Source organism: Staurois parvus, unplaced genomic scaffold (assembly GCF_062004578.1).
Source record: "Staurois parvus isolate SC_StPar_1 unplaced genomic scaffold, SC_StPar_1.0 ptg000579l, whole genome shotgun sequence".
Classification (NCBI taxonomy): domain Eukaryota; kingdom Metazoa; phylum Chordata; class Amphibia; order Anura; family Ranidae; genus Staurois; species Staurois parvus.
The window spans coordinates 1,421,043-1,445,283 of NW_028318375.1; the positions used below are offsets into that span (position 1 = coordinate 1,421,043).

The following is a 24,241-nucleotide window of genomic DNA, read 5'->3' on the forward strand; positions in this document are numbered from 1 at the left end:
CAGAAAACAAAAAAATGGCGTCTGCAAAAGTTTGGGCACCCTGCAGAATTTATAGCATGCACTGCCCCCTTTGCCAAGCTGAGACCTGCCAGTGTCATGGATTGTTCTCAATCATCGTCTGGGAAGACCAGGTGATGTCAATCTCAAAGGTTTTAAATGCCCAGACTCATCTGACCTTGCCCCAACAATCAGCACCATGGGTTCTTCTAAGCAGTTGTATAGAAAACTGAAACTGAAAATAGTTGACGCTCACAAAGCTGGAGAAGGCTATAAGAAGATAGCAAAGCGTTTTCAGATGTCAATATCCTCTGTTCGGAATGTAATTAAGAAATGGCAGTCATCAGGAACAGTGGAAGTTAAAGCAAGATCTGGAAGACCAAGAAAAATATCAGACAGAACAGCTCGCAGGATTGTGAGAAAAACAATTCAAAACCCACGTTTGACTGCACGATCCCTCCAGAAAGATCTGGCAGACACTGGAGTTGTGGTACACTATTCCACTATAAAGAGATACTTGTACAAATATGGTCTTCATGGAAGAGTCATCAGAAGAAAACCTCTTCTACGTCTTCACCACAAAAATCATCGTTTGAACTTTGCAAATGAACATATAGACAAGCCTGATGCATTTTGGAAATAAGTTCTGTGGACCAATGAGGTTAAAATTGAACTTTTTGGCCGGAATGAGCAAAGGTACGTTTGAAGAAGAAGGGGCACAGAATTTAATGAAAAGAACCTCTGTCCAACTGTTAAGCATGGGGTTGGATCAATCATGCTTTGGGGTTGTGTTGCAGCCAGTGGCACAGGGAACATCTCACGAGTAGAAGGAAAAATGGATTCAATAAAATTTCAGCAAATTTTGGATGGTAACTTGATGCCATCTGTGAAAAAGCTGAAGTTAAAGAGAAGATGGCTTCTACAAATGGATAATGATCCTAAACACACCTCGAAATCCACGGGGGATTACATCAAGAGGCGTAAACTGAAGGTTTTGCCATGGCCTTCACAATCTCCTGACCTCAACATAGTTGAAAATCTATGGATAGACCTTAAAAGAGCAGTGCGTGACAGACAGCCCAGAAATCTCAAAGAACTGGAAGACTTTTGTAAGGAAGAATGGGCAAAGATACCTCAAACAAGAATTGAAAGACTCTTGGCTGGCTACAAAAAGCGTTTACAAGCTGTGATACTTGCCAAAGGGGGCAGTACAAGATATTAACTCTGCAGGGTGCCCAAACTTTTGCAGACGCCCTTTTTTTGTTTTCTGTTATTTTGAAAGTGTAACTGATGGAAATAAAATCTAACTTTTGTTGACATATTATAAGAATGTCTAATCTGTAATTTGATGCCTTTTGGAGATTTTTCCATCTTTCCTTGGCTTCTTTATGCACATTAATACAAATTTTTAGCTGGGGTGCCTAAACTTTCGATCCCCACTGTACACCTTAAAGCCCAACTCTGGGCTATTTTTTGTATTTTTTTTTTTCTAATAAAGGTCCCAGAGCCTGGGTAAAAAGAAAAGGACATCTCATGATGTAATACTCACCTTTAATCTATAAATCCCATTGTAACTCTGGCCAAAACAATATTGACATATTGGGCTCAATTCACTAAAAAATATCTCATGAGATAATTAAATCACATGACACATTTTTTCAAAATACTTCATGAGATAATGAAAATGTCAATTCATTAAGTATTTATCTCAAAAAGCAAAAACGTTTGGTAAATACCTCATAACACGGTATTAAAGTAATTTAACTAAAGGAAATATATAATTAAATGTATTAGTTAAATAAGTAGTGGTCCAGGCATGAGGTATCTAAGGAATGTAAAAATAAAATTGCCATTTTTGAGTAGTTTCTACCTTTTTGGATCAGTTCTCTCAACAGTAATGCATAGAAATCTAAATATGGTAAAGCACAGAATCATTGGGGTAGATTTACATAAATAATAACTAAAGGCAAAGTTTTTTTTTTTTTGACAGAGTGGAGAGGAATTAGAACCCCTGTCCAGTTTTTATTGCTGTCTGTGCCTCCCACTAGGGAGATTCACCTGTATATTTATCCTGTTTACTGTTATAATTTAAAGTGAAAGAAAAAGAAAATCACAAATTTTGGGTTGTCCCCAGAAAAGTGATAGAGGGGAAATCTTCCAGTGGGGACACAAGTTCTGGTGATCTGGGGGTCCCCAAGAGATTCCTTTAATTTGTAGAGCTTTCTTCTCACTTGTTTTGGCTATGGGATGGGAAGTGAAGGGAAATCTCCCAATGACAATGTTGTCTTTATAAAAAGATATTTTGTATTTACTTTTGATACACCGCGTGTGTCCTGTGAAAGTAGCTTCCCTTCGCCTGGTATTCCAGTCACCTTTTTTCTTTTGTATGAATACCTATGCTGCAGGGACCGCACTGACTTAATGAGTTGGCATACAGTTGCAAGAAAAAGTATGTGAACCCCTTGGGATTATGTGGAGTTTTGCATGAATTGGGCATAAAATGTGCTCTGAACGTCATCTAAATCACAACAATAGAACACACTCTGCTGAACATAATACTACACAAACATTAGATGTTGCCATGGTTTAATTGCACATAACATGTAAACATTCACAGTGGAGGGAGGAAAAAGTATGTGAAGCCCTAGCTTAATGACTTCTCCCACAGCTAATTGGAGCCAGGAGTGAGCCAACCTTGACTCCAATCAGTTTGATGATATTGGATGTGTTGCTGACAGCTGTCCTGCCCTTAAAAAACACACACCTGTTTTGGGTTTACTGGTTTCAAGAAGCACTGTCTGATGTGAACCATGCCTCACAGAAAAGAGCTCTCAGAAGACCTACGATCAAGAATTGTTGACTTGCATGAAGCTGGAAAGGGTTACAAAAGTATCTCCAAAAGCCTTGATGTTCATGTGTCCATGGTAAGACAGACTGTCTACAAATGGAGAAAGTTTAGCACTGTTGCTACTCTCCCTAGGCGTGGTCGTGTTGTAAAAATGACTGCAAGAGCACAGCGCAGAAATGCTGCATGAGGTAAAGAAGAATCCCAGAGTGTCAGCTAAAGACCTACAGAAGTCTCTTGCACATGCTAACATTTTTGTTGACACATCTGAAATAAGGAAAAGATTAAACAAGAATGGAGTACATAGGAGGACACCACGGAGGAAGCCATTGCTGTCCAAAAAGAATATTGCAGCACGTTTGAAGTTTGCAAAAGAGCACCTGGATGTTCCACAGCACTACTGGCAAAATATACTGTGGACAGATGAAACCAAGATTGAGTTGTTTGGGAAGAACACACAACACTATGTGTGGAGAAAAAAAGGCACAGCACACCAACATCAAAACCTCATCCCCACTGTAAAACATGGCGGAGGGAGCATCATGGTTTGGGGCTGCTTTGCTGCGTCAGGGCCTGGACGGATTGTTGTCATTGATGGGAAAAGGAATTCCAGAGTTTATCAAGACATTTTGCAGGAAAACGTACGACCATCTGTCTGCCAACTGAAGCTCCACAGAGGATGGGTGATGCAACAGGACAATGACCCAAAGCATACAAGTAATTCAACAAAACAATGGCTGCAACAACACAGAATACGCCTTCTGGAATGGCCCAGTCAGAGTCCTGACCTCAACCCGATTGAAATGCTGTGGCATGACCTTAAGAGAGCGATTCACACCAGACATCCCAAGAATATTGCTACACTGAAACAGTTTTGTGAAGAGGAGTGGTCCAAAATTACTCCAGATCGTTGTGCAGGTCTGATCTGCAACTACAGGAAACGTTTGGTTGAGGTTATTGCTGCCAAAGGAGGGTCAACCAGTTAAGTCCAAAGGTTCACATACTTTTTCCTCCCTGCACTGTGAATGTTTACATGTTATGTGCAATGAAACCATGGCAACATCTAATGTTTGTGTAGTATTATGTTCAGCAGACTGTGTTCTTCTATTGTTGTGACTCAGATGACGTTCAGAGCACATTTTATGCCCAATTCATGCAAAACTCCACATAATCCCAAGGGGTTCATATACTTTTTCTTGCAACTGTATTTATGCAGTTTAAATCCTTTTTATTAGCAATAAAAATTGACAGGGGTTCTAATCCCTCTCCACTGTATCCATCCCACTGGATATCGCATCATGAGATAAAATATTGAAGGGTTTCATGCATGGTGGATAAAAATCGCTGACTTAAAAAAAAAAAAAAAAAAAAAATTCTGATTTTTTTTTTTAATTTAAATCTGATTTTTTTGCTTTTTATCAAATTTGTTTTAATATAATGCTTTTGGATTAAAAATCTATCTAAAGATAGTTTTCTATTTAAGATATTTACATTTTTGGTAAACTCATTCAATGAATCCAAGTTCTGCGAGATAACATGCACTGAATTGATGCATTCACACAATTTCACAGTAACCATGAGAAAAAACATGAAATAAAAGAATCTGAGTAGTTCTCCAACTATGTGTGATTAACCTACTAACCTAAAATCAGTTCTGATATTGCTATATTACTAACCTGACAGCTTATTATTCTAAAAAGGAAACCTTCATTTGGTTTGCAAATATTAAAGATTCTAACTACCAACAAGAATGAGTTGGATTCCTTACAGTTAAAGAGCACCTGTCATTTTAGATCCATCATGGCAGCGCCTGTTAGCAGACATCCACTCAGCTGCTGCTGCCGCCACGTCCCTCACCGTGTTGTGTCACTACCGCATCACCAGCTGTTTCATTAAAGTGAATGGGACTGTCAGTGAGTCAACAGTGGGTCAGAGGAGGAGCTGCTGTGGGACAGTTGCTCTTTATGATTTAAATCAAGCCTTTTCACTAGTGATTTAAATCATGATTTAAATTGTGATTTAAATCAACTTGATTTAAATCAAATCCACCCTGGTTTCAAGAGATGAATACCACCTGTTTTATTTTAGTAGTGTTTTTTTGTGAATTGCAAAATAAGTTTTTGAAAAATGCTATGAGGTATTTTATCTCCTGTTTTAAAGAGGAAAATACTCTTTGTGAATTGAACCCATTTTGAGTTGTGTTTAAAGTAAATTTACTGTGTAATAATGCAGAGAGTGGGGCTGATTTCATCAGATGATCACTGCTCTTTTCATCATCAAGGACCGCCCATCACAGTAAAGAGAAAAAGCAAAATATGGTATCACATACCAGACCTGTAGACAGCTAACAAATGTAGGTACACAAAATAGCATAAATTACTGTACAGGGGGGCCTTCAGGTTGGGAGCACTGGGTAGAGACATTAGGAGCGCAGAGTTGAACTTGAAGGACTTTTAACCCTTTCTAACAATAATCCCACAAATACTTATAAAATGTGTAAAAAAAACCTGTGGTAATTTTAATTGTTTAAACTGTTTGATTGACTCATGAACATCTGTGCTGAGAATTTTTGAATTGGTCACAGCAAGTATCAGATACCACAGGTAATAACGCCAAAGACCAACATTTATCAGACTCTTGACTCAGAAGCTGGTTTTGTTGAATGTAGCTCTGAATAAAAATTAGAAAGAGGTTTTCACATTTTAAGAGGATTAGTGTGTACCTTCCCCTCCAAGTCCTTTTAAATTAATAATATCTGAATTGCAAGTCATTTTAACAAAGCTGGCCAGTAATCTATCTAGCTTATTGTCATTCCAATAATATTTAACTTTTTAACTCTGAAACATTATGCATTTCCTCATCTTTTAGAAATGTGAAATCTCTTCCTTGGCTTGCTTAAAAAATACTTTATTTGTATTTATTAATGGTAATAAAGTGCACTTACAATATATATATGTAGCACCAAGTGATAGTAAATTAGATAGTCCTATTAACTTAATTCCCAGGGATAATTAAGAGTAGGAAACTAATATTAAATTGTATAAAACTGAAAGTCTATAAGGAAGACATACTGAGGTGTCTTAAATTCGTAGTGTATGGGTTGAGAGTTGTTAAACTTTTCTATAGCTTTGCCTTGGGAAGGGCTTCTGATGAGGTCAGGCAACCAAAATGTTTGTATTCCTAGATTGGACATGCATGATATTAGTAAGCTGCACACTCATGCTGTCTTCATTTGGGTAGACACTCAACGATTGCCTCCTGTGATTCAGTGTACACTTCAGAGGATTCATATGCTATTATGGAAGTGTAATTTAGATTTCATCATAAGTGATCAATCCAGTGTATCCATTAAATCTTAAGAATAAGTTGGGATTGTATGGGTGTGACAATAATGAGGTCTGATGAATGCCAATGTCACGTACCTTGGTTAAAGACCGAGTTGACGAGAGGGCTTCCCTTGCAAGCTCCCCTAAATGTGGCGACAGAGGTACACAGCAAGGACTCCTTTAAATAGGTAGCTTGGCACTGACACGCAAGAGCGTACACAAATGCACCTGTAAACTCCCCCCCCATGTATGTGTGTGTGTGTGTGTGTGTACAGTGGATATAAAAAGTCTACACACCCCTGTTAAAATGTCAGATTTTTGTGATGTAAAAAAATTAGACAAAAATAAACCATTTCAGAAGCATAGGTAACAGGATTTTCCTTGAAGATGCTAAAACAGAGATTCATCCTTCTAGAGAGAAAAACAGATTAAGCCATTGTCAAGAGGAGTACCGTGGTAGGTAATAAACACTTAGAAGTGTCATACCTGCACATTACTATCATATTTAGTTTACACATTCATTCTATCCTACTATACCATTTTGTAAAAAAACGTTTAGTCTATTAAGCTCTCTGTTATACGGTGCTTCAAATTCAGTGTAAGACTTGGAGGACTGTCAGCTCATTAGTCTACATTTAAAATGTCGCTTAGTAAATATCAAATATTTTGTCCATAGTTTTGAGGCAATTTTTACTGCTTATAATGCCCAGGTCCTCAAAATAGACCAGCACTTTGCAATATTTAGTATGAATTAAGTATGATAAATAAGTTCCAGTAGAGATCGTTGCCAGCCTCACTCATATGCCTGGATGCATTTTGCCCATATATAGTATGGATGGCTTTGATAGGGGAGTTGCCTCCTGATTTCAATATGTCAGGAGTGGGTGGATATCAGGGAAAAAAATTAAAGTTGAACTGGAAGGACTGTCTCTTTAATTACATGACTTGATCCAGTCGTGTGTGTGTGTGTGTGTGTGTGTATATATATATATATATATATATATATATATACACACTAATTCTCCCTCTCTCTCTCATATATATATTATTTATTATTATTATACAGTATTTATATAGCACCAAAAGGTTTGCTCAGCGCTGTACATTATAGTGGGGGACAGAACATGAGGCAATACAGTAACAAAACACGAGGGGGTCAAGGGCTGTGCTGTTTCGAGCTTACAATCGAGGAGGGAGGGGATAGTGGTACAGGAGGAAGTGGCTGTGGGGGATGGAGTGGTAGGAGGAGTGGAGGAGATTGGCTGTTAGGTGAGGGTGGGGTAGGTTTCCCTGAAGAGATGGGTTTTCAGGGTGCGCCTAAAGGTGAGGAGGGTAGGTGACATTCTGATGGATTGGGGTAGTGAGTTCCAGAGGATGGGGGAAGTCCTGTAGAAGTCCTTCAGCCGGGCGTGGGAGATGGAGACCAGGGAGCTAGAAAGTAGGAGGTCTTGTGAGGAGCGAAGATTACGGGTAGGGTGGTATTGGGTATCAGGTCGGTGAGGTAGTTTGGGGCAACGTTATGAATGGCTTCAAATGTCTGTGTTAGTAGTTTAAATTTAATGCATTGGGCGATCGGGAGCCAGTGGAGGGAATGACAGAGGGGGGTGGCAGAAGCGGACCGGTTGGTAAGGTAGATGAGTCTGGCCGCTGAGTTCAGGATAGACTGAAGCGGGGATAATCTGTGATGAGGTAGGCCAGTGAGAAGGGAGTTGCAGTAGTCCAGACGTGAGATAATAAGGGAGTGAACGAGTTGTTTAGTAGTGTCTGGGATTAGGAACGAACGTATTTTGGAGATGTTGTGGAGGTGGAGCCTGCATGAGTTTGCCAACGATTGGACATGGGGTTGGAAGGACAGGTTTGAGTCTAGAGTGACACCTACGACTTTGGCTTGCGGGGTGGGACTGATGGTGGCGCTGGTCATGAGGGAGAGTGTGGGGGGGGGGGTCATGGGCTGGGGGGAAAAACAGGAGCTCGGTTTTGGAAAGGTTCAATTTGAGGAAATGGAGCGACATCCAGTCTGATATGTCGTTCAGTAGGTGGGTGATACGGGTGGAGACTGGAGGGGTGGAGAGGTAAATTTGCGTGTCATCGGCGTAGAGGTGATAGTTGAAGCCGCGGGAGTGTATCAGTTTGCCGAGGGAGGTGTAGATGGAGAAGAGAAGGGACCCGAGGACAGAGCCTTGGGGGACCCCAACAGAGAGGGGGAGGTGGGAGGTGGTAGCATTATAGGTAACACTGAAGGAGCGTTGGGATAGATAGGAGGAGAGCCAGGAGAGAGCAGTCTCTGATGCCGAAGGAGTGTAGTTTATTAAGGAGGAGGGGGTGGTCAACTGTGTCGAAGGCCGCGGAAAGGTCAAGGAGTAAGAGGACTGAGTAGTGGCCATTAGCTTTGGCGGTTAGCAGGTCATTAGTGATTTTAGTAGGGCGGTTTCGGTGGAGTTTAGGGGACGGAAGCCAGACTGTAGTGGATTGAGGAGGTTGTTGTCAGTGAGTTGGGCGCTTAGGCGATTGTAGACTAAGCGCTCAAAGAACTTGAAAGTAAATGGCAGCAGGGAGATAGGTCTAAGGTTGTTCAGGTCGGTGGGGTCCAGGGAGGGTTTTTTGAGTATGGGGGTGATGTGCGTGTGCTTTAGGAGGGGAGGGGAATGCGCCAGTAGAGAGGGAGAGATTGAAGATGTGGGTGAGGGAGCGTAGGATGGAGGAGGAAGGTGACTGGAGGAGTTGTGTGGGGACAGGGTCAAGGGGGCAAGTGGTGAGGCGGGCTTCTGAAAAGACCTTAGTGACCTCCTCAGTGGAAGCAAGGCGAAAGAGCGAAGTGTATGTGTGTATATATTAAGTCATGGCTAAAAATGTTGGCACCCCTGCATTTCTGTCATATAATGCACCACTTCACCCAGAAAATTGTTAAAATTGTTGCAATTACAAATGTTTAGGCATTCTCATGTGTGTTTTTGTTTTGATTGTATTGGTATGACACAAATAATGTGGAGAAACAAAAAGCCAAACCTGACACATTCCACACAAAGCCCCAAAAAATGAACTGGACAAAATGATTGGCAGCCTCAATTTAATATTTTTTTTATGGAAAAAATAACTGAAATTAATCGCTTCCTGTACATTGCACCCCAGAATTCTTTGGTAGTCTTTAGATTTCATAATAATCATAAAATGCACACAGTCAAGACATCCAGTGCCTGAATCAGCAAAGCAACCCCAAAACATCAGTGAACCTCCATCATGGTTGACTGTAGGGACTGTATTCTTTCCTTTAAAGGCCTCATTTCATTTTCTGAAAACAGTAGAATGATGGGCTTTACCAAAAAGCTGTAGTCTGTAGAAAGCACATGCTCCCAAAAGGATTTTGGGTTCCTTGGGTAAGTTTTGGCAAGCTCCTGTCCTTGCTTTTTTATGTTTCTGTGTCAGCAGTGGGGTCCTCCTGGGTCTCCTACCATAGACCTATTTTGTGACATATATTGCGACATATAGTGCGAGGTGACACAGTTTTACCTTGTACCTGAAGGTCAGCTTGAATTTGGAAGTTGTTCTTTATCCACAATTTGAACAATCTTTTGTTGCAATCTTTGATCAAGTTCTTGTCTTTCGTCCATGTCCAGGGAGATTAGCTACAGTGCCATGGGCTGTAATCTTGACAATGCTGCTCACAATGGACTCAGGAATGGATTAAGATCTGTTCATTGATCCAGGTGAGTTTAATTACAAATTACAGGAGCATCACAAACTTGGAATGCAATTATTTCTTACAATTTTGAGCAGGTGCCAATAATTTTGTCTGGTTCATTTTCGGGGTTTTGCGTGGAATGTGTCAGGTTTGGCTTTTTGTTTCCCCACCTCTTTGTGTCATACCAATACAAATAAAAGAAGTAAGAATGCTTAAACATTTGTAATTGCAACAATTTTCTGGGCTAAGTGGTGCATTATCTGACAGAAATGCAGAGGTGCCAATATTTTTGGCCATGGCTGTGTGTATGTATGTATGTATGTGTATGTATGTACCTCAATGGGGTACAATCTAAGGTCCCTAACTAACATTTATACATACACATACTGGGGCCAAGTTAGACAGGATCCAATTCACCTACCAGCATGTCTTTGGAGTGTGGGAGCAAACTGGAGTACCCGGAGGAAACTCACGCAGGCACATTGAGAACATGCAAACTCCAGGCAGTTGGTGCTATATATATGTAAACATTTTTCAGGTTTATTTATTAATAATAATAATTTTTTTTTTGCAAGACAATACTTTGCTTTGCTATCTTAAGTGATATCAAAGTTTTTCCCGAATAAAGAGTCTCAGCAGAAATGTAAACATTTTTCAGGTTGTGAAAGTTGCAGTGGTTAAAAAAGGAGATGCTCTAGAAGATGATGTAACTGTGGTAAAACTGAGCTGAGTGGGATCATATTATTATGTGATTTGACAAGCTCTCCTTCCTAAAGTTCTGGTAAGAGTGTGGACATTATAATTAATTTATATAGTGCTGACACATTCCATAGTACCCTTACAGCATACACAGAGGTGTTTATATTCTAATTGTCCTTCTGCATGGATAAACACAGGGGCCAGTCTATGCAGAAGCCTACTGAACTACAATATTGTGCATGGACAGAAAAAAGTGACAAAGTATTGCCATGTTTTATATATTTATAAGGCAACAACAAACTGCACGTTAGACCCCATGTGTATAACATTTTCTGCAACATTGGAACATACCACAGCTGTCCATACCTGATATTCTGACGATATCACAGTTGCTGCTGCTAAATTGATGCAGTTATTAAAATGTACACTTTGCAAGAATCAATGAACAAATTACAATATTATTCGGATAAATACATCACCTTTCTCTTCTTAACAAAAACAGTAAAACAAATACTTTCAAGCTGACTTAAAGCCTAGGCAAAGATCACATGGTCTATAAGTAGTAGGGACAGTGTGGACTTTTGAGACTGGCAAAGATCACATGGTTTTTCACTAGCAGGAACAACAGGCTTTTGAGACTGCAGAAACACTACACATTTTAAGAATTTAGGGGAATATCAGAATATATTCCAGCATGATAGAAATTCCTGCCTTGGGAATGGAGTCAGAAAGGTTGGATGCAGCTCCAAAGGAAATGGCCACAATGTCAAAATAATGACGTGGCCATTACAACAATTGTCATTAGCTGCTGCCTGGTGCTTAGGGAACCCATGGAATTTAGAATGCACTTGCACAGCTAACGCACCATTAAAATATCAAGAATAGATGTGTTTACATTTTTCTTTTATCCATGTGCATACTTCTGTTTCCTCTTTGCTATGCCAAGGTAAATCCGTTTAATAATGATCTTAGGAATAAACCTACTACTGTAAATGTGAAGTTAAGCAAACCTGTAACAACAGTGAGACTACTAGAGTGGAAGTCTCTGCTCAGGATGTGTGTTAGGGGTTGTTGAGGGTTAATGAGCGGAAATCTGCAGGGCCTGCTAACATCCCAGGGATTGTTGTAAAGAGATGTGCCTTTCAATTGGCACATGTCTTTTTAGACATCTTTAATGTTTCTTTAGAGCAGGGGTGGTGCCCTCTTGCTTGAAATCATCAATAATTGTTCCATTCCCAAAAAAATCTAGTATTACCTGCCTTAATGATTATTGCCTTGTGGCCCTGACTCCCATTGTAATGAAGTGCTTTGAGAAATTAATCTTCAGTCATATTAATCACTTCAAGTCCGGACACTTTTGCTCTCTTCCACTCCAGGTCAATTTTCAGCTCTGTTAGGGCTCGTTCACACTAGGCTGTTTTGCCAACGCTTGCCAAACGCCCCTATAGCGTTTGGCAAGCGTTGGTCCGGCGTTTGCGGAGCGTTTTTTAACGCTCGGCAAACGCTCCGCAAACGCCGCATGCGCGGTTTAGCGGGGGTTGCTAGGCGTTTGCCGAGCGTTAATAACGCCCCACAAATGCCTATAATGCAGTTTGAGTGGTGTTACCGCTCCGCAAACGCCCCGCAACCGCGTCGCAACCGCAAACGCCGGCCGGGCGTTTGCGGAGCGGCACCATAGACGAGAATAGGAGGCTTCAAAGCCTCCTGACTCGTCCAGAGGCGTCCGTTTTGCCGCGACGCAACGCGACGTGACGCAAACGCTCCCGTTAGAACAGCACCATGTGCTGTAATGTGCAGAATTGGCAGAGGCATTTGGGAAGCGGTAAAAACGCTTCCCAAACGCCTTTCTGCCGTCTGCACACAAGGCTAGTGTGAACGTATACTTACACTTTCAATGAGAATTGCACAGTCATGCAACACTGTACCCAAATGACATTTTTTGCATTTTTTTTTTAGACAAATAAAACTTTCTTTTGATGGTATTTATTCACCACTGGGAATTTTATTTTTTCGCTAAATGAAAAAGACCAAAAATGTTTTTTTAAAAAAGTGTTTTTCTTATAAAATTTTGCAAATAAATCTTTCTTCATAAATCTTGGCCGAAATGTATTCAGCTATATTTTTGGTAAAAAAAAAATAACCCAAATCGGATAATTAAAAAAATATATAATTTTATTTGATTAGTTTTATATTATTTATGTATGTATTTTTTTTTACATACTGTCACCCTAGCAGTACACTGTACTAGTGGGGGGCGATGAAGAATTTTAGAATTTTTTTTTTTTTTTTTACACTCATAAAGGCTCTCATTCTCTCTGGCTGCATTCCTGTAGCCATTGAGAAATACTGTGAGAGCTGTAATTGGTCACAGCGTGTCACATGATACAAGGTTGTTGTGAATAGCCTTGTACTTTGTGACATCTGTGATCATTCACAGAATTCACCAGTAGTAAACAATGATGTCAGGAAGTGACTTCTTGTTTACTACTATTCATGTGATCACTGTTTGTCCATTGATCACATGAATCAGGACCTCACACATCGATCTGTGTTCCACCAGACACAGCGGATACAGATTGCGGCGCTGCATGCTCCCAGGCAATGCATGCGGGGGAACGTTTAGAAATGCCCCCCCCCCCACATCTGCAATACTCCCTTCTGGCTGTTTATCGGCATGGGCTGGACAGGAAGAGGTTAAACAGCATATTCCTCCAGGGTTATATAGTTACCAGTTTACTTTTATGGAAACTAGATCTATGGAGGATGTCATTGCATTGGCCTTACATTCTGTGTTGTCTCATTTGGAAAATAAGAAAAGCTAGGCCTGTATGTTCTTGATTGATTTTAGTTCAGCATTTAATATGATTTTGCCAATAAACTTGATGCTAAGATGAACCTTTTGGGATTGAGCCCTATGCTTTGTAACTGGATTTTGGATTTGCTGGCTGATAGGTAGCAGAGGGTAAAAGTTGGTAATTGTGACTCATCAATGCTGTCCCTTAGTACAGGGGTGCCACAGGCATGTGTGTTAAGCCCTTTTCTGTTTACTATACACTTATGATTGTGTTTCTTCGGTGGGGATTCTTGTGTTAAATATTGCATGTTAGCAGGGAAAATAAGGGGCAACGATGAGTCTGCATATTGCCAGGATATTGAAAATCTGGTTGAATGGTGCAGAGAAAACAACTTACAGTTAAATGTAGCAAAGACAAAGGAGATGGTTATTGATTTTAGGAAAGTACGGGAGGTTAGTTATGAGACGGTGGTGATTAATGGGATGGAGGTTGAGATTGTAGAGGAGTTCCGCTTACTGGGAACAATCTTTAGGGGGGACGTGTCATGGACCGGGCATATATCCAGTCTGGTGAGCAAGGCTCATCAGAGACTGTACTTTTTGAGGAAACTATGGAGGGCAAGCTTTACAGAGTTAGGTTCTATAAAGCTGCCATTGAAAGTGTGTTAACGTATCACATTTCTTTGTGGCAAGGATCATTCACAGTCCATGACAGAAGTGCCTTGCAGAGGGTGATAAAAACTGCACAGAAGACTACTGCAGGAGTTAGTCTACAAAGTATTGATGAACTGTGGGAGAGGAAGTGTCTTCAGAGAGCGATGAGTATATTGAAAGATACTGGTAATGGTCTGTATACATTGCTATCATCTGGTAGGTGGTATAGAAGTATTAGCTCTTGTACCACCAGGTTGCGGAATAGCTTCTTTCCTCGATTTGTGCCACTCTTGGACGCTAGAGATCTTGTGGAATAAATGGATTGGGAGTTATGTTTTTATTACGGTATTTATGTTGTTTTTTTTCTTTTTAATGAGAGGGAGCTACAACTGTGTTTCATTATATGATTGCTATTGTAAAGTGACAATACATTTTCTGATTATCAGCTGCATAAAACCAACAGCATAAGCTCTCAGGATATTTCTTTTGTGTTTGGAATTATCCTACCAGCACCACCACCTAGAGCTCCACTAAAGTTTCACTAGTTTCCTATATACTGGATTAGGTGCACTTTTCCCAGTGCCAGTTGCTGTGTGACCTGTTATTGGGAGTGTTGAAGTATTTATGGCTACACAAATATGCAAATACTCCGAGAAATATGATTTTCTTATGCAATCTATAGGCAAAAAAATACCCATTACTCAAATTGACTTTGTTTCAGTAGATAAAAAGTCTAAATATTATTCTATAATTTGTCATAGCACTAAAATTATTCTTCAAAAATTATGGTGGTTCTGATACATTGCAAAATTATTTATAAATACAATTAAGGCTTTTTTAACTTTTGCTAATTCAACAATTGTTGAATAAAATTTAATTATGAATAGTTAAGAAAATAGAAATTTACTAAAAATGCAGGACAATAATAATTTAGAAGAGAAGGGGAGGAAGGAGTTAATTATGGCCAATTAGGTTACTTAAAAGATTAATATGGGGTAACAATATTTATATCTCTAGCTTTTTCTTTAAATTAACGCTGTCAGAAGATCTGCTTTTGAAAGCTAGTAATTGCTGGTACCTGTGTTCTTGAAGCTTTTTTGGGGCATGTGAAGCACACCCAAGGTTCAGGTTTATGTCAATCTCTCTAATTTTACCACTTTTATTCTGTTTAATATACCATTGGAAACATCTTGTTATATCTACAGTATTTCCGCAGAGCTGTCCTGTGTCCTCCCCACACTTCTCAAGGAATCCTTTTAGTTTTTAAAGAAGAATCTTCTAGCAGTCTTTTGAATGGACTGTTCCTGGCATCATCTCGCCCATTGACTGGCTGTGGACGTGAGGATGTCATTAACAGTGGGGGAGCATTGTTTTCCAGAGGATCGAAGGATTGGGTAAGTATAGCCTTTCTGTGCTCCCCTAGACAAACGAGCAGCTAACCTATGCAGTGTGGGCACATCCCCACTTCGTGGGAGAAAAAAACATTTTTCATATAGTTCTGCTTTAACTGAAATCACAGAAAGATTAGCCTTTATGTTGTGGAAATCTAAGAGTAGGAAGGGGTGGGTAGTTTAGCAAAAGACTTTGGGCAAAACTGACAACACAGAGTCTTAAAAAACTTGTGTGCTGTCAGCCCACAGAACTTGAGAGCTGGGCGCATTTCTAACAAATCAAAAGGTATCTTTCTATACTTGCAGGGTATTTACCGGAATAAAGCACATGGAATCGTGCATGTATTTTGCTTTGACTTACACTTTAACTGCTATTTTATCTAATTTTTTCTTAAATGTTGTTACTAAAGACTTGTATAGAAAATCTGTTAAGGAATGATCAGCTAACAAATATTGTAAAAATGCTTTAATATTTTGAGAATCGCTTTAACTTGACAGACCTGGTTTAATATTGAGTAAAGTTCAACAGATATGTAGTGAGGTTTTACTTTTTCTCTACTGTGCATTGTCCAATACATCGTATATTATCCACAGGGTTTTTGTTGCATTCTTAGTGATAACTGCATCCCACTGTGTTGAGAGTCTATGTGAAACCACATGAGAGAGATTAAATAGAAAACATTTGACTATTACAAAGTGCGGCTGCTAAAAATTGATTAGGGCTTCGAGGTGGCATCAATGGGCGATATTAAATATTGAGTGACACATGTAAAGACAAATGCTGGCCTATATATAATTTATTTGGCCTGGTAAATGGATTTGTCTTGCAACATGCAGGCCCCCCACAGTCACTGCGAGTATTTGAGTGGATGGTGAAGTAAATAAATAATAAAACTACTTTACCGTGCAATCTAACACTATTAAATATTAAGAATTTCAGACAATTGATTCTTAATTCTTAATCAAGTTCCTCTGTACCACATGTTCCATACTTTCGAAATGAAAAATTTCTTTTTTAGGTCTGTTGATGGTGCCTAGATTAAACTGCTGTTTTCGGTGTTCTGTGTATTGATGTATATTTATTCGCCAAAGACCGTATTTCCAAGGGTGAGCCAGTTATATAGTTGACTGTCCAAATATTGGGCTGTAGAGTGTCTAACTAATTGAATATTTTTTTTGTGTCTTCAACTGGACTTTAAAGTGTATCTAAATCCAAGAACTATAATATATTGCATTGTCCTTTAAATTCCTGTGCACTGAGCTAATATATTACTTAATGTTATGGAAATGAGAAGAGAGGGAGGAGGAGTACAAGTTGGGAGAACAGCTTGGGGTGACAGTGCTTGCTCTTTCATAGATACAGTACACTGAGTGAGTGTCATCACCCTAGCACATAAAGTGTGTAACAGGCAGGAACACTAGGTGAAAACAGAGTCAAAGAGCCTGAAAAAAGCAGCCATCACATCTAAGGAGTGGTAAGTTTTTACATGCTTTAAATAGAATCAGCAACATGGAATCCTGGTAGGGAGGGCAGTACTTTCTTCATAACAGAAATAACGTGGCTACCATTGCTGATGCCACTTTAAAATGCTAGTTGCATGGCCTCATGGTCTACTGAGTCAATGGCCTAGAATTAATTTTCAGATCTTGAAAGTGGGATTTCCCTATCTGAATGCTATTCCAAGTCAGTGATAGCATACTATTTGCATGCTATGTTTTAGGAGTTTGCTTGTGTTAACGTGGGATTCCTTCAGGTGCTCAAAATACTTTCCACACTTCTAAAAAATGTTGGTATGTTAATTGGCTGCTCTTCAAATTGGCCATAATACATGTGTACAGATTGGCATGTGTCATTGCATCCTGTTTCCCAGTCCCAAGTTGAACAGTTGGGGATGGTTTGGGAAAGACATAGCAAACCGTGTGACATACACTCCACCCAGTGGTATGTGAGACTGCTCGGCTCTGTATTGGACCTCAGAGCTTCCTTTAGAGGTTCAAAGACATTTTCTATAACAGGTACATCATCCCAATCTTCTTGCGGCCATAGCTGCTCCCACCAACATCCTTTGCAGGCCACAGCAACAAGAATTTTCATAAAACAGCAAAAAGTGACTAATAGTGCTCACTGTATATATTCTATATTTAAACCAAAGGGATATAAACACTTACATAAAAAGGCAGAAACCAGTATTACATATGTAAACATTCCAGTTCACTGCCCTCCTTCAAATGTGCAACATGATGGCATCTTTAGCAGGTAGCACTTCTATATGCATTATGTCCCAAATTTAGATTCCTCAGTAGCTGTGAGGCTGAGGAAGCTCCATTTGGGGCGTAACGCATATAGGAGTGCTACCTGCCAATGATGCCATCACCTTGCACATTCAAAGGAGGGTGGTGAGCTGGAGTGTTTACATGTGTAATGTTGGTTTCTACCTTTTTTTTATGTGAGTGTCTTTATCTCTTTGATTTGAATAAATTATACAGTGAGCACTATTAGTCACTTTTTGTTGTTTTATGCCATTCTTGTTGCTTTGGCCTGTGGAGAATGTTGGTGGGAGGAGCTATGGCTGAAGGAAGATTAGAATGATGTACCTATTTTAGAAAAGCTCTTTTGACCTTTTGAGGAAGCTCTGAGATCCAGTACAGAGGTGATTTGACTTACATACCACTGGGTGGAGTGTATGTCACTTGTTTTGTGGAACAGGGGGCACATTCACAGAAGATTGTTGGCACTGTTCATAAGATTTTTGTTGGACTGTTTCTTTATTGATTTATATCATGTGTTTGGATTTTTATAGCATCTGCCTCTGAATAAGGGGAGAAGCTGACTAATTGAAGATTTCTAAAAGTCACAGGTGTATATTTTGTCATAGTAATTTTGATTTGGTTTAGTTGTTTGGGTAGTGGTACACTATTTTATAAATTATGATATCAGCCACGGTGCCAAGATAGCTGGCCCATAGATTCTTTTACAAAGAATTTTATTGTAGAATAGAGAACATCAGAGAATCAGTCAAAAACAGATGCACTGACCGACAGGAATAAAACATACAAGTTTTCTGATGAACAATACAGTATAGAGTATGTACTGATGGAAAGACAAGAAAATAAACTTTGTACATAAGTGCCGTATATAAAAAAGGATAACAAAACAATAAGTTGCAAAAATGGTAGACATTTAGAGACCAATGACATAATAAATTAAAAGAAAAAGTTGCCATTATATCTGCATACAGAAGGCGGGGAAGATGGAAAATGAAGCCTCACTGAATGCATATTGATACTTTATATTCTTGGCTCCTGATGGAGTCCGGCAAATGGATATAGTATTGCTGGTACGATACTCAAGGCAGAGATTACAATCAGCACAAATATCGTAAAGACAGACTAAACAGAAGGAAAGAGAGGAACGAAGAGAAAGGAGACAAAAAAAAAAAAGAAAAAGGGCTGCAGGGGGGCCGCGACAGAAAAAAAAAATGTAAATCTTATATGACAAGAGGGACTGGTCGAATCTCAATGGTTGGGCTATATCAAGCCAGGGACGCCAGATCTGCAGGAACTTTGTATGGGTGTCTAACAGTATAGCCGTCAGCTTTTCATTAACCATTATAAAGTTCATCCGATTTTTGACAGCCTCGAAGCTGAGGAGGGGAGTCTTCCAAGCCCTTGCGATCGTCAGCTTGGTAGCCATGAATAGATGTGATGCTAGCTGCTGTTCAGGACGAAGTAGGCCCACTAATGGTTTAAATAAGAGCGCTTCATACGGGTTGTGCTTAATATCTGTGTGAAACATACTGCGGAGAAGGGCATAAACCCTGATCCACAATCTGCAAACCTTATGGCAAGTCCACCAAATATGGACCACGGTGCCTTTTTGTTGACAACCCCAAAAGCAAGTTGGGGAGTATGTGAGGATAAAATGAGCCAGACAAGCAGGCGTGTAATACTATCTATAAAGAACTTTATAGGCATTTTCTAGAACGATAACATTCCTAGACCATTTAGATAATGCTTGGGTCATGGTCCGCCAATCCTGCTGATCCAGAGTGCCCCCGAGTTCCGACTGCCAACGCTGATGATAAGAACGGACTGGAGGCGTTCTATTAGAAATAATGGAGGAGTAGACCAGAGAGATTAAGCCCGAAGCATGGGGTCTTTGTCTGCGTTGACTTTCAAAGGGGGTCAACCTGTAGAGTCCCAAATGCGTCTGTATTAATGTATTGATAAAGTGATGGAGTTGAAGGTAGCCAAAAATGCTCCCGCAGTGGGATATCATAAGAAGAGCGCAGAGTTTCAAAGGTGAATATCCGAGTGGGAGAGAGCAAGGAATGTACATCGTGGAAGCCATGGGCTAGCCACCAAGCAAACTATTCAGGATTGTCATGACCTGGGGGAAATAATGGATTATGTAGCAAACGTAGTAACGGCAGGTGGGCGGAAATGAGACCAGCGTAATATTTAATAGAATCCCAAAGACGAAGAGTAAGCACCTGCGTCGGACTAAGGAATGAAGGGCGATGAATAGGAGTAAGCCACGGCAAAGAAGAGAGTGGTATCTGGTGGGAATCCATCATGTCTACAGTAGCCCACAAGGGAATATTGCGAGATGCATGGAGATGGGCTAAGCGGGCAATATTGGTCACCAGATAGTAAGCTTGAAGATTTGGGACAGATAACCCACCCTCGGTCGTACGGGCATATAAGATTTGTTTGCAAATTCAGGGTCAAGAGGAGCCCCAAATGAAAGACAGGAGTTTTCGCTGATGAATACGCAATACATGTGAGGGAACAGGAACTGGTAGAACCTGAAACACGTATAATAATTTGGGAAGATAAGTCATGCGGATCGCATTGATTCTACCGTACCATGAAAGCGGATAGTGAGACCAGGAGGACAACATCTCTGTCAAATCACTAAAGACAGCGGGGAAATTAGCCCGATACAGTCAGTCATAAGTCAGAGTGAGCTTGATTCCTAAATATGGCAGGGCCGAAAGCCATTGAAAAGGGAACGAATGTTTCAGAGTCGCCAACATTAATGGTGAAAGTGTAATCGACATAGCCTTAGATTTGGCAGGGTTCACATGGAGGCGTGAGAGAACTGCAAAGGAATCCAAAACCGCAAGTAGGTTTGGCAAAGTAACCCCTGGATTCGTAACTGACAACAATATATCGTCAGCAAACAGAGATAACTTATGTTGAGAACCAGCTACATCCATTCCCTTAATATCGCTGACCCATAGATTCACTTGAGAGTCAGATGCAACTTGAGCAGTTATATACATACAAACACAGTAATAAACTCACAAAAGTGGTTTTTGTATCACTTTTTTCCCTTTATGAGTAAAGGCTCGCTTCAATGCACTAGATCTGTGTGGCCATGTCTGCTTAAATTAGGTATCTGTCATCAATAGTGGCAACACAGAAGTAGCACAATTTGTAGAATATAGTGTTTTAAAAGATAATGGTTAACCCTTTTAGAGTTCAGAAGAGCATATAACCAAAAGGTTTAATGACTGTATTATACATGGCTGGATTATTTTATGCTTATTGCATACAGGCAGAATTTTATGTAAGCAGCCTCACAGAAAATTAATAATTTACTTTCATCATTACAGGAAAGAGGGCAGTGAGTCTAATAGTCCAGAAACAAGAAGTCAAGCATGCTGAGATCAACTCACATGGCTTACTTGTCTGAGATCCAGAGCCTTTACTTACTCCTTGATTGAACTGAAATATTATATAAAATATGTTATTTGAGTAGAACTTTGGCAAAACTTTTCAGTTGTGTGCTGTTCCTCTGTTTTACATGAGGAAACCTTTTTAGTAACAGTACATCTTCAGGTTCATTGAGGTTTTTGGCAAGAGATCCATAATCTGCTGACTGGATATCCGGGTGCAGTCCTGCCTAGTCAAGTGCCACAGCTGAACATTTGCAAAAAGTATAAAGTGCAGAAATGGTTACGTGAAACTTAAAATCTTCAGAATTATTGGCAACCCCAAAGTCTGGTCACATGACTAATACTTACACATATCATGAAGGGGAGAACCAGAATGTGTGGATATTCCATGTTTGGCTCTGTATAAGCATAGCTGTTTAGCAGAGGCCTCTTTATAAGCACTGGAGTACAGAGTTTTTGGGATTGAAAGAGCCATCTAAATATTTCAGTATTCTGAATAGCTTTTATTAGCCATTTTTGTAAGTAAAGGTTTTTGAAGAGTATATGTCATACATGCCAACTGTCCCAGATTTACAGGGACAGTCCTGCATCTTGGCCTTCTGTCTCGCTGATGCTGTGTTCTGGACTACGTTCCAGGATCACAGCATTAACCTTATTTAATAATTGTCCCTACATATTTATAGGTTGAGTCTGGTTGGGATCAACTTCAGTGCCCACATATTTTAGAGATGGGATTTGGGTTGGAGCAACCGTTAAAGTTGGTATGGCTTAGGTGTGTCCACATAAAGTGGGCAGATAAAATACTGTTTTAACTGTGTTTCGTTCTTTTTTCTATCTCAGTGCTTTTGATTTCCCTAACCCTACATTCACTAGAGTGCCATCTGCAGATCATTGCTCTGGATCAGCTTCATAATGACAACAGTGGACTGTGCCTGTGTGACGTGTGTCACCACAGCCGCTTGTAGTATCCAATAGTGGTGCATCTGGCAGGGTGACAACACTGTAGCACACTTAAGAGTTTTCACCGCATAACAGGAAGTGTCTGAAAAAAGACCTCCTTGGTAGGATCTCCTAGTAATATTTTAATTAAAGCTGCAGATTAAAAAGATAATTTGGAAAACAAATTTTAAAATGGCATTAAAGTGATTATAAAGGTTAAAAAATAAATATTTAATGCTTACCTTCTCTATGTAATGGTTTTGCACAGAGCAGCCCTGATCCTCTTCTTTTTGGGTCCCCCACCGGCGGTCCTGGCTCTTCCCCCCTGCTGATTGCCCCCAAGCCACTGTACTGTGAATGGACATTGTCCATTCAAACACAGAGCGTTGCTCAGACCCCAACTCGGGGTAACAATGCATGAAGGTGAGTAACCTCCTGCCTTTAGAACCACATGTTAAATCCTATATGAGATTTAGTGATTGGATTTATACTTTAAGGTTATATGCATGGACCTAAGTACTGACTGTGAAAGTATAAGCACTGTATTTGGAGAAAGAGACTAATATGATTATGTAATCAAATTCATACCAAGTGTGTTAAAGCTGAACTCTGGGATAAGCAAATATTTTCTAAATATAAGAGGCATGTGTATTTTTAAATATTGGTGTGCTTTGTGTATTTCTTCCACATCTCTGAGGTAATCCAACAGGAGCTTCCTCTTATACAGACCAGGCACTGTTGGTCTCTGTCAGTGTGTTGGGTGACTGGTCTTGAATCCTCCCCTACCTCTAGTTTTTTGCAGGCAGCCTGCAAGTGGTGGTGGGTCTGCTGGGTCCTTCCTGCAGCCCTTTCCTCTGCAAAAAATGTCTCATTTCACTATTTTAACCCTTTTACTACTATCAACATAACTAGTAGTGCTATGTTTGGGCATCCTCCTCCTCAGTTTCATCTGCTTCTCCAGGGAGACCAAAAGCAAAAATACACCTCGGGATGATGAACATGGAGAGATCAAGGAACTTGCATTTCTCTAGCTCTCCTATGAAGTGAGGAACCCAAACATTTTACACTTTCTGACCCTGTTAAACATGTGTTTTTGTTTTTGCCTGTTAAATTTTGTATCACTTCCTGGCCTGACAGGAAGTGAGGGGAAATCAGTCTAATAGAGATAAAGTAAAAATTGTTTTTTATGTCTATCTGTGTTGCTGTTAGAGATTTTTCCCTTCCTATCCTTTTTAGACAATGTTTTTACAAGACTGGAAATTAAGGAATCTCTCCAATGGAGAGACAACAGTAAACCCTGACATGTAGTACTTTAATTCATGTAGCGAAGTGCTTACTAAGAATAGTTATGAGATCCAATCTGCCCCTCTTCTCTCCTGCCGTGGCTGATCCAACAACAACTTTGAAGGAGAAGACTGATTTAGAAGTACAACTTGTCTTGGCTGTGAGCATTTTTCACAGAATAGCCTTGGCAAGAGGAATGCAGAGTGCAGGGGGATGTGCCATACATTGCATTCCTCATGCCATAAAATGTTATAATATAAAAATAGTGATAAGAACTGACATGAACATGCCCTGGCCCACCTCCCTTTGCCCCTTCTGCTTTTCTGTTGCCCAGAGAAACTGCCAATCACATTTGGTAGTCAATAGGAAAGCTGGAGGTAGGGGATGTAGGTGGAGATGGGCCAGTGTGTCAGTTATTTTCATATTAGAGCACCCAGGGTTTTGTGGATCATTGGGCACTCTGGCAGTAATCTATGGCTGTCCACTTTCATTATCTTTGTCCACTTTACCAGGTAAGCGTAATCTGTTTCAATAATAAAATAACACTTTATATGTTTTCTAGATTGGTTAAGTTTATTTCTGTTGATTTTAACAAACCTAAAAAGGTGGTTCCTTACTGACAGACCAATCATAAACATTGCCATCATTTGTTTCTGTTTCAGGAAGATATTTTTTTGTTTAAGACAAGATGCAGGATCCCACACCCAGAACACGCCACCCGTTACAGTCTGAAGAAGTTGGATTTGATCCACTACAGTGTGATATAGGCAGACAGGATGGAGGTAAGAGCTAGTCATGCCTTTTAGATGTATTTATGAAGGTATAAAGCAGCATACACTGTAACCCAGTATCCTCATCTCTAAATGGCTGTGGAATGGAGTATGTGCAAATTCGGACTATTAAGTATACTGGTTATAGCACTGCCCTCTCTATAGCCACCACAGCCTCA

At 40.0% G+C, this 24,241-nt stretch overlaps 1 protein-coding gene across 4 annotated transcripts in view; it reads left to right on the forward strand.

The window, feature by feature from the left end:
* The window catches only part of TBC1D5 (TBC1 domain family member 5), a 766,435-nt gene that overhangs the window by 278,974 nt on the left and 463,220 nt on the right, over window positions 1–24,241 (forward strand). For all 4 annotated transcript variants that reach the window (XM_089692221.1, XM_089692220.1, XM_089692223.1 and 1 more), the window contains exon 4: window positions 23,955–24,074. In XM_089692221.1, coding sequence (XP_089548347.1) covers window positions 23,981–24,074 — 94 coding nt within the window. In that variant the 5' untranslated portion in view covers window positions 23,955–23,980. The remainder of the gene's footprint in view (window positions 1–23,954; window positions 24,075–24,241) is intronic.